The sequence below is a fragment of the Triticum dicoccoides genome, chromosome 2A (genome assembly GCF_002162155.2).
Source record: "Triticum dicoccoides isolate Atlit2015 ecotype Zavitan chromosome 2A, WEW_v2.0, whole genome shotgun sequence".
Lineage (NCBI taxonomy): Eukaryota > Viridiplantae > Streptophyta > Magnoliopsida > Poales > Poaceae > Triticum > Triticum dicoccoides.
The window spans coordinates 38,481,131-38,491,959 of record NC_041382.1 but is presented as its reverse complement, the minus strand read 5'-3'; the positions used below and the strand labels follow the sequence as shown (position 1 = coordinate 38,491,959).

The window sequence follows — 10,829 nt, the reverse complement described above, 5'->3', positions numbered from 1 at the left end:
CCTCCACGTTCAACACACGTATGGTCAGCGTAACGTCTCCTCCTTCTTGATCCAGCAAGGGGGAAGGAGAGATTGAGGAAGATGGCTCCAGCAGCAGCACGACGGTGTGGTGGTGGTGGAGCTGCAGTACTCCGGCAGGGCTTCGCCAAGCTCTATGGAGGAGGAGGATGTGTTGGAGAGGGAGAGGGAGGCACCAAAGGCGTGGGGTGAGAGGCCCTCCTTCCCCCACTATATATAGGGAGCCTAGGGGGGCGCCGGCCCTAGGAGATCCAATCTCCTAGGGGGGGCGGCGGCCAAGGGAGGATTCCCTCCTCCCCAAGGCACCTAGGAGGTGCCTTCCCCCTTTGGGACTCTTCCCTTCCTTATCTCTTGGCGCATGGGCTTCTTGGGGCTGGTTCCCTTGGCCCATATGGTCCAAGGCGCACCCCCTACAGCCCATGTGGCCCCCCGGGGCAGGTGGCCCCACCCGGTGGACCCCCGGGACCCTTCCGGTGGTCCCGGTACAATACCGGTGACCCCGAAACTTGTCCCGATGCCCGAAATAGCACTTCCTATATATAATTCTTTACCTCCGGACCATTCCGGAACTCCTCGTGACGTCCGGGATCTCATCTGGGACTCCGAACAACATTCGGGTTACTGCATATACATATCCCTACAACCCTAGCGTCACCGAACCTTAAGTGTGTAGACCCTACGGGTTCGGGAGACATGTAGACATGACCGAGATCGCTCTCCGGTCAATAACCAACAGCGCGATCTGGATACCCATGATGGCTCCCACATGCTCCTCGATGATCTCATCGGATGAACCACGATGTCGAGGATTCAAGCAACCCCGTATACAATTCCCTTCGTCAATCGGTATGTTACTTGCCCGAGATTCGATCATCGGTATCCCAATACCTCGTTCAATCTCGTTACCGGCAAGTCACTTTACTCGTACCGTAATGCATGATCCCGTGACCAGACACTTGGTCACTTTGAGCTCATTATGATGATGCATTACCGAGTGGGCCCAGTGATACCTCTCCATCATACGGAGTGACAAATCCCAGTCTTGATTCGTGTCAATCCAACAGACACTTTCGGAGATACCCATAGTATACCTTTATAGTCACCCAGTTACGTTGTGACGTTTGGTACACCCAAAGCACTCCTACGGTATCCGGGAGTTACACGATCTCATGGTCTAAGGAAAAGATACTTGACATTGGAAAACTCTAGCAAGCGAACTATACGATCTTGTGCTATGTTTAGGATTGGGTCTTGTCCATCACATCATTCTCCTAATGATGTGATCTCGTTATCAATGACATCCAATGCCCATAGTCAGGAAACCATGAGTATCTATTGATCAACGAGCTAGTCAACTAGAGGCTTACTAGGGACATGTTGGTGTCTATTATTCACACATGTATTACGATTTCCGGATAACACAGTTATAGCATGAATAAAGACAATTATCATGAACAAGGAAATATAATAATAATCCTTTTATTATTGCATCTAGGGCATATTTCCAACATTTGTATTCCCCTCCCCAATCAGATTGGATAGCTAGAATTTTGCAGTTGAACTTTCTTTCTACAAGTGCTTGAAAGTTGTGAAAAATTTGAAACACATCAGATCTCTTTTTGAGGAGATAAATCCATGTGTACTTACTAAAATCATCGATAAAGCTTACATAATAAGTGTGGCGCCCAACTGAGGTAGGCGCAGGACCCCAAACATCAGAGAAAATGAGTTCAAGAGGCTTGGTAGAAACACTTGTAGATATAGGATAAGCTAACTGGTGACTTTTAGCACATTGGCATGAGTCACAAATAGTTTCACAATTACGCTCACCAACAAACGGGAGCTTATTCTTTCTAAGCAATTTCTCAATCAAAGGAAATGATGCATGTCCTAATCTATCATGACATCGTGTTGAAGACACTTTGGTGACACCATAGGCTTGTTTATTTAATCTCCTAAGCTCCAGAATCAACGGGTAGAGCCCTCGAACGCATCTACCTCGATAGAGGATTTTCCTCGTGACCTGATCCTTGATCAAAAATAAAAACGGATGAAACTCAAGGAATACATGATTATTGAGAGCAATGCGATGAACGGAAAGGAGATTCTTTGATGCAGTAGGGACATGCAAGATTTTCCTGAGACGAATATTTTTGTGGGGAGTTTTTATTACTGAATGACCAATATGACTAATGCTCATACCTTCTCCATTGGCGGTATGAACTTTGTCTTGCCCGCGATACTTCTCGCGCATGGTCACCTTCTCCAACTCCCCTGTGATGTGATCTGTCGCGCCGCTGTCCACGTACCAGTTTGTGTCGACGCCGTAGGAGCCGTCGGCTGCCCCCGCAACCTTCTCATCTTGGGAAGATTCTTCATCTTCCTCGTAGCGGTACCAGCAGTCCTGCGCGGTGTGGCCTGGCTTGCCACAGATTTGGCAGCGCGGGACGTCAGGAGCAGCTCGTGGACGGCCTCCCCGGCGACCCTTGTTGCTGTTGTTGTAGGGCCGACCACCGCCGCCGTTGCCGTTGCGTGGAGGAGGGTTGCCATCGCCGCCTGATGGCTTGCCCTTGGTGCGCTACGGCCCACGGTAGCGAGAAGAGCTGCCGCCGCCGCGTCTGCCGCCACTGCGGCCGCGAGAGGCCGCGTTAGCAGAGGATTTGAAGCCTCCACCGGATCCTGCCGTGCTGTAAAGGGCGAGACGCTGATCGAAGTTACTCATATGGGCATAGAGATCGTCGATGCTGATGGGCTCGGTGCGGGCATCGTTGGCGGAGACAAGAGGTTGGTACTCCATGTCGAGGCCGGAGGTGATGTAGGAGATGAGCTCATCATCATCGATGGGCTTGCCAGCAGCTGCAAGCTCATCCGCCAGAGACCTCATGTGGCGAAGTAGGCGGCCACCGACTGCGTCCCCTTCTGCGCCGTGGAGAGCGCGACTCTGATGTTGTTGACGCGCGCCCTGGACTGCGACGAGAACATGTGGGCAAGTGCTGCCCAGAGCTCGTGCGGCGTGGCTATAGATGTGACCTGCACGAGGACCTCCTTGGTGAGATTATTGAGCAAGTATCCAAGTACCTGCTGCCCTTCTTTGAACCAGATCCGATGGAGAGGGTTGGGTGTTTGCTCCTCCTTCCCGTCCTTGTCCTTCGTGACGATGAACTTGGCGGGCTCCAGCATCGTCCCGTCGACGTAGCCGAAGTAACCAGCACCTCTCAGCTGCGGCGTCACCTGGGCATGCCACAGCACGTAGTTGGTGCGGGTAAGCTTCTCGGCGACCTGCCCCATGGAGGCAGTCTGAACGGAGCTTGAGGAGGACGACATGGCTGGTGGTAGGTTTTGCTAGATATAGTGGATAAAGGAGGCTCTGATTACCATGTAAACAATCGGAGAACGTCGTACCTCGTTGGAGGCTATGGTTGCGTGTTATATAGGCAGGGGCATCTCCCTGATAAGCATACAAAGTTGTTGGGATTACATCTTGAGGAACAAGGAATATCTAAAGAGATAGAGAGATAAGAAGTTACAACAAGATAAACTCTATCTATCTAGCCGGGCCAGGTTCTGGCCGGTGCGCCCTATGGGCCTACTGCAATATGTTTAACAATATTGTGTTCTTTTTTTCGACAAGATAGAAATTACTCCCTCCGTCTCATAATATAAGAACGTTTTTGACACTACACTAGTGTAAAAAATGCTTTTATATTATGGGACAGAGGGTGTAACAGACTTGTACTATAGTATCACCTCATATGGGTTTGAATTGATGCTCCCACTCTCTTGTTTAGCAAATGAACACGAAAGGAGAAGCGACCCGAGGACACAGTCCCACTCTAGTATAAGAGATGGCTATTAGAGGCAAGCCAAAAAACTTATTGGCCCATAAGCCAGCACACAGTGGTCAGTGTTAGGATAACGACTAGTGCGTTTTTATTTAACCATACACGTCGACGCATGTCTATGTGAAAATTAAAAATCAATACCTTGGCTATTTTCTTCCAAATAATATTAACCAAGAATAGTCATCATGCTAGATCATGTATGAAGATATATTGTACTTGTATTTCACCCTAGTCATGTTGCTTCCTCTCCTCAGGTTATAGACGCCACTGTGGGGAAGGCATCAAGCTAGTCCCCTGTTTGCTCCCCGTCACTTGCGAGCAGAGGGGCTTTTACTAAACCGACATGTCCTTCACAGCCAGATCCTGCTAGGCTCGTGAAACTTGACAGGATTTTGCAGTTTTGCCTGCACATTTTACGGAGTCTCCAGGCCCTGCATAAGCGATTGACCTGACCAAGGTCGCTTCGACGCACGCACGCACGCAGCCACTCGCTCTACTTGTCCCCTGCTTTGTCGAAACAGATCTACCAATGTAATACAGGCAGAGCCATGATACAACAGATGCACGTAATAGTGTCAGTTACTTTAGGGCTTGTTCGGTTAATCCCTCCCACAAGAAGATTGGAGAGGTTTGGAGGAGATTAAGAAAGATTTTGACTTGTAGTGGATTTTATCCCGCACAATCCCCTCCAACCCCCTTCAAATCCCAAGGAACCAAACAAGACCTTACTAAGTTCCCATCTCAATCCTAAATTCCTAATTAATAAGAACACACAGTTAAAATGCAAACCGAACCACACACATGATGAACTAATGTAACAGCTATATAGATGACTAAAGCATAGCAGTCTACTCCTTTAGTTGAGCACTGGTACTACTAGATGAACTTGTCCTCATAGGGCTCATCAGATGCATGAATTTGGAGGTCTAAACTGAGACATTTGACGTCATGTTAGCAGTTACTGATAAAGCAGAACCTACCTAACTTCTTGCATGAACTTTTGCAAACTGAAATCATTGTGTTTCAATATGACCTAACAACTACTCCCTTCGTTCCAAATTACTTGACCCATATTTATCTAGACACGAATGTATCTAGACACTAAACAAGTATAGATACATCTGTACTTAGACAAATTCAAGTCAACTAATTTGGAACGGAGGGAGTATTAACTTTGGTTCAAGCACTGAACATCAAGATACATACCAGTACAAAACAGATGGTGACTCACCCCTTTATCAATTTAGTGTACCACATAGAAAATACCACAAATATGTCAGGTGTGAGCTTTTTTTTATGCTTTTCTCCAACTGTCTTGGCTATTCCTTATCTGGCCTGGCTGCTGGTGCTGGGTGATGGTAGACCAGGTACACGAAGCCACTAAAACTCCCATTTGCATCTTGGGTCCCTTGGGTGATCCTAGGAGAAGTTGGTTGCATCTCATCCAAGAGCATACAAAGTGGGTCAGCTCGTGCTCGAGCATGCTTTTGCAATGATGTGGCTGGACAACCGTGTTCATCTCCCTGGACCAGCCTAGCACACTATTTCACAACTGAAGCTGTGTTCTGTTATACTCGATTATGTCGCACCCTATGGTGTATGAAGGAATATTCTTTTAGGAAAGTATATGAAGGAATATATTCCACCTTCCTTATTAATTTCTCAACAACAGTGGCTTAAAGGCAAGTTTTTTTTAAACATAGAACCGTAGAACAATCATGGACAATTGGTGCCAGACGGGTTGAATAAGGAGAAGAGCTTAGTATTTATACTACTAGTGCACCTATAAAGGGGATAGTCATATAATTTTGCTGAACCCAAATAACGTTGTTATGTACCATATAGCTTGGACTATCATGTAACTGCTATGCTCAACCAATCAGCGGATATGAACCTGGAGCTTGCTGAAGTTACAAACTGATATGTTATACAATTTGCACCTGATCCATGTTGAAGAAGCTCTGTCTCCCAATTGGCTCCATATCCGGGAGGAAGAAGTACGGCCGCCCTTCGACCAACAGATCCGATGGCATGGAAGAAGCGGCCGGCAGCTAAGCGTCGTGGCTGGCGCCGTAGCCATTCACCAGCAGCCATCGGGATGAGCACAAATCCGATCTGGACTTCCATCTTTCCCCTGCTTCAACTCCACCACCATGGCGACCATAGAAGTAAGAGAGGGAGCGGAGCACCTCCAGAACAGGGGACTAGGCGAGCTTATTGGTGGAGTACCTCCGATGCACCTCTAGAACATGCATCTGAACATCTGATCTCATCTGAAGCACCTACATTGCCTTCCTTGCACGGTGTTGAGTAGTGAGGGCAGCCGCTCAAGGCCAACCCTCGTGCCTGCACTAAGCTCGGTAATTAATCGCCTGCTGGACACGACGCCGCTGCTGATCCAAGAATAGAGGAATCATCGGCGGCAGGTTGTTTCACGAGCCCTGCCCCTTGAACATGAGTTTTGCGACAAGACCCTCGGTCTGCTGCATGGGACGGCCCGTGACACAGCGACCTCCAAGGCTATTGCACTGGCTGTTGAGTCCAGGAAGGCTACCATGAGGCCTATAATATAAATATGCATGGCGAAACATAACCCCAACCCTTCTATATTTTGGTACACTCCAATATCTCATCCTCTCTCTATTTATATCCTCTTCTTAGTACTCAACGTGAATGAGATTTAGAGTGGGTTAAACATAGAGAAACACTTGGGATTTATACCACTAGGATAACTCATAGCTATATAGAGTAGTCATACGACTCAGGTGAACCTAACTAGCTTTGTCATGCAAAAAGACATTCATATATAGCTATGCATATAACAGTCATGCAACTTCTATGTTCAACAGATTTGCACAAAAGCACATTGCATGCATGAGAGAAATAATGAAAGAAGCAACCTGATGATACTTTGTTGAAGATAAAAATTATACTAGGCTCTTACTACAGGAACAACACATCATGTGCTTCAACTTTTGCTCCCGTTCTCTCAGTGTTCAACAAACGAACATGGACTGAGCAATAGCGACTCAAGAGCACTCCTCTGAGTGGAGAAAATTTCTCCCTTAACCGGCCAACATGTGGTTTATGTGTCCGTTGGTGGAAATCTTTGGGAAAAAGCCAATGAAAATCTTTTTGGTGGTCCATAGTGCCCTTTCCTATACGGATTATGACAAAAACACCCGGTTTATGACCACTTTTTCACGGTGATTATGAAAAGAACATTTAATCCTGGCCCTCATCTACTCCATGCATCTTTCTCCCACTACTTCTAGTGTGTATTTTGCCTTTTCCATACTTCATTGACATTCAACAACTACGGTTCAACACATTCAGATTCATACCGCCATAGGACTTGTACACAGATATGTAAGTGCGCATAGAAAGGTTAATGTTCTTTAACATGACAAGATCAGATGAAGTAGCTACGCTGTGGTGTACTCCCGGACAGAGTAGTAATCACTAGTAGAGTAAGGCGTTTTGGCTCCCAGGAGAAGGGAGTAGTTATCTTCATCGGCAGTCGACTGAGACTTAAACTATATTCGTGAGGTCTTAACATTCCTGTAAAATTTTCTTTTAATTTTTTCTTTTTTTTGTTTATATGTTGTGTCACTAGATTGAGACTTGGTTAAGTCTCGGTCGACGGAGATTTAGGGACTGTTCGGAGTCCCTCCGCTCCACGCTGCTCCTTCCGGAGTTGGTGAAGTTTTAGTTCAAAACTATGGAGTGAGTGAATCGGTACTCCCCAAATTCCTAAAATCCAGGGAGCTGGTGGACTCTCGAACAGCCCCTTAGTCACACCCTATCTTCATTCCAACTGCTTTTTATTCCCTTCTAGATATGTTTCTTAAGATCGACTCTGTTTCTTTAATTATACAGGGCAAAGCCCATGCCTCTGCTACACATTGAACTTGAAGAGGTCGACTCTGTTCCTATGAAAATTTTCTTTTGGAACCACAGTACTACTCCCTCCTTTCCATATTACTTGTCGCTGATTTAGTACAACTTTATGCTAAATCAAGGATAAGTAATATGAAACGGAGGGAGTACTTGTTAGTAGCTCTGTTATCAGGGGTGCGAGAAGCCCAATGGCGATTAATTTGATCACTCTGCTGGATACACCACGAAAATCATTACTGGTTATCGAATGACAGTTCGAGAGCAAGTGATCGGTTCGTCCCCCTGCTGCCTCAAGTCGCCGCGAACTGGGCGCCGGCCGGCGTCAACCCGGGCGAAACGCCGTTGCCAAACACCCCTGTCTCGGTGACCCAACTCTCGATCATCTCCTGCGCCGCGCGCCCGTTGTCGGCCGGCACCATGTGCCCAGCGCCGTACACCACGACGTGCGTCAGTGCCCCGGACCGCTGCACGTACCCGGCGAGCTCCGTCTCCTCGCCGACGCCGCCGGTCCGCCACACTGCATGCTCGGCCTCCTCGAACGCGTGCAGCCCGCCCCACCGGAGCTCCTTCATCCACGCCTCCTGCGACGCCACGCCGATCCAGGGGTCGCGGATGCCCTGGTACAGCAGCACGCGCGTCCGCCGCCGGAGCAGCGCCTCCACCTCCGGCTTGACGCTCTTCATCATGTCCTCGTGCATCGCCTCCCTCACCACGCGGCTGCACTGCTCCCACGCCACGTCCCGGCGCGCGCCCAGCGCCGCCTTCACCTCCGCCCGGTTCACGAACCGCGCCACGCCCGCCGTCGCGTAGGGCCGCTGCCTGCCCAAGTCGTAGAGCGTGGCAAGCCCGGTGGCGTTCAGCAGCCACGAGCGCACGCGGCCCCGCGCGTCCGACGCCTCCCGCCACCGCGCTGCCCGCGCCAGCGCCACCGCCGACGCCTGCAGCGCCTCCAGCTCCCGCCGCTGCCGCGCGTTGATGAGCCCCGTGAAGTAGGCCGAGTCGGCGTGCGTGGGCAGCTGCGCCACGGGGTGCGTCAGCCCGTTGCCGATGGCGGCGCCGCGGAGGTTGACCCGCCGCCCCGCCGGCAGGCCCTGGTTCGCGGCGAGGATCAGCGCCCCGGCGGCCGGGACGTACTTCCCGGCGTAGCTCTCGCCGGAGAGGAAGAAGGGGCGCGCGCGGAAGGAGGGCGGGCTGGCGTCGAAGAAGGACTGGAGCGCGGCGAGGACGTGCGCGGCGACGGCGGCCTGGTCCCGCGGGATGGCGGCGGGGGACGGCGCAGCGCTGAAGCCGGTGCCGAGCGGGCTGTCGAGGAAGAGGAGCCCGAAGCGGCGGTTCCAGGCGAAGGGGTTGCGGGAGAGCGAGGCGGCGTCCGGGGCGACGAGGTAGGGGCCGAGCTCGAAGAAGTTGCCGACGAGGCCCGAGCAGCCGGGCCCGCCCTGCAGCCAGAGCAGCAGCGGCGTGTCGGCCGGCGCGGTGAGCGGCTGGCTGGCCTCGTAGAAGGCGTAGAACATGGACGCGTTGCCGGACGGGTCCAGCGGCAGGTAGCCGGAGCTGGTCGGCAGGGCCTCCTTCGGGAACTCCACCACTGTTCCCGCGGAGGCCGCCGCGAGCGAGACGGAGACGGTGGCCGCGAGAAGGACGCCGGCGAGGAGCGGAAGCGGCGGAGCCATCGCCGGATCAGATCCGAAGAGGATGATGTGCGCGCGTGCTGGTGCTCACTGCAAGTGCAGCAGCCTCGTTGACTCCGGAGAGGTGACAAGTCTCGTCGATTATTGACAACGACTCTGTTATCACCTCTGTTCCTAGAAACATTAGACATTTTAAATGTTCTATTAATGTAAAGAGTAAAACAAATAAATAAACTTAGTAAAAGTATTTATATGCATCTGTTTTTTTAAAAAAGAACGCCTTACCATTTGAAATGAAGTACTAACTAATCTTTTTATATCGGCAACTTAAAATGTGGATCCCAACCTCTACCGGTGCGAGGGCTCCGTTTTTTGATGCGTTTTTGAGTTTTATTAGAATTTGTGTTCTGCGCAGGAAGGCGAGACGTCGATGTCTTCCTGAAGATGGAATAAGGTTCTTCTCGCCTAGTCCCCGTTCCGGTGGTGCATCTAGCATCGTTAGTGGGTATGTGGAGGTGTGTTTCCGATGGATTTGTCTTTGATGAATTTGCTCGGATCTGTTCGTCGTTCGTCTATGTTCGTGTGTCTTTACGTTAGATCCTTCCGATCTACGCTACTCTTCATCGACGGCGGTAGTTGTTCTGATGCGCTGGTCTTATGAGGCCTTACCACGACGACTTTCTAAATGTCTACTATAACAAGTTTTTTTTGTCCGGCTCCGATGAGAAAAATATTTCTAAGGATTTCTTTGAAATACTTTTCATAGGATTTCTAGCATCCAGTCAAACCACTGTGAAAGAGTCCTTTGTGTTTTCCTACGATGCAATCAAACAATCCAAAAACATGTAGAATTGAGATGAGTATGACATTTCAGTTCTATTTTTCTATTCTATTTTTCTATTCATGCATTTTCTAGAATCCTACGAATCAAAGAGACACTTAGTGTTTCCTGACTGTGTATTTTCGAAATACATCCTAGAGCTCATGCACATGTTAGGACATCTCAATATGGATCACAACTTTTTTTCTAGATGTTTGGATGGGACGTTCTGACACTTTTAGCCATATAACGCAAGTCACCAAATGTATGTGGACTGGTTCAAATGTCCAAAATCCCACAAACCGTCCTCAAACTAGGGGGGCGGGGGTGGAGTCCAGACGTTGCTAAATCAGCCTCAGGCCCCACCATAAACCTATTTTTCCCTCTTCCTTCCTTCTCTCTCCTTTCTCCATTGGACAAAGGGCGGACATTTCGTGAATATGCTTGGATAGTCGACGCCCGCCCGACTATCCGCAGAAACGTTCAAACATGTTCAATGGAAATTTTTTATGACCATTTGGTGATTGTGGTTCGAGTTGCCATTAGGCTCATCACTAGATGGATTGCACTACTTCTCTCCACCTCCCCTTCGTCATTCTTGCTCAATGGAACCGCCGGCCA

At 49.6% G+C, this 10,829-nt stretch overlaps 1 protein-coding gene and 1 pseudogene across 1 annotated transcript; both read right to left on the bottom strand.

The window, feature by feature from the left end:
* Window positions 1-2,724: 2,724 nt before the first annotated feature.
* On the bottom strand, window positions 2,725-2,863 carry LOC119359926 (annotated as a pseudogene).
* Window positions 2,864-7,935: 5,072 nt separating this feature from the next.
* On the bottom strand, window positions 7,936-9,550 carry LOC119353042 (serine carboxypeptidase-like 50). Its single transcript, XM_037619620.1, has one exon. The coding sequence runs from the start codon at window positions 9,428-9,430 to the stop codon at window positions 8,051-8,053; it is 1,380 nt and encodes a 459-aa protein (XP_037475517.1). The 5' UTR covers window positions 9,431-9,550; the 3' UTR covers window positions 7,936-8,050.
* Between the last annotated feature and the right edge of the window lie 1,279 nt (window positions 9,551-10,829).

Bases quoted from the DNA above. Each gene is read 5' to 3' on its own strand.
- LOC119353042 (XM_037619620.1), bottom strand. From the start codon at position 9,430: ATGGCTCCGCCGCTTCCGCTCCTCGCCGGCGTCCTTCTCGCGGCCACC.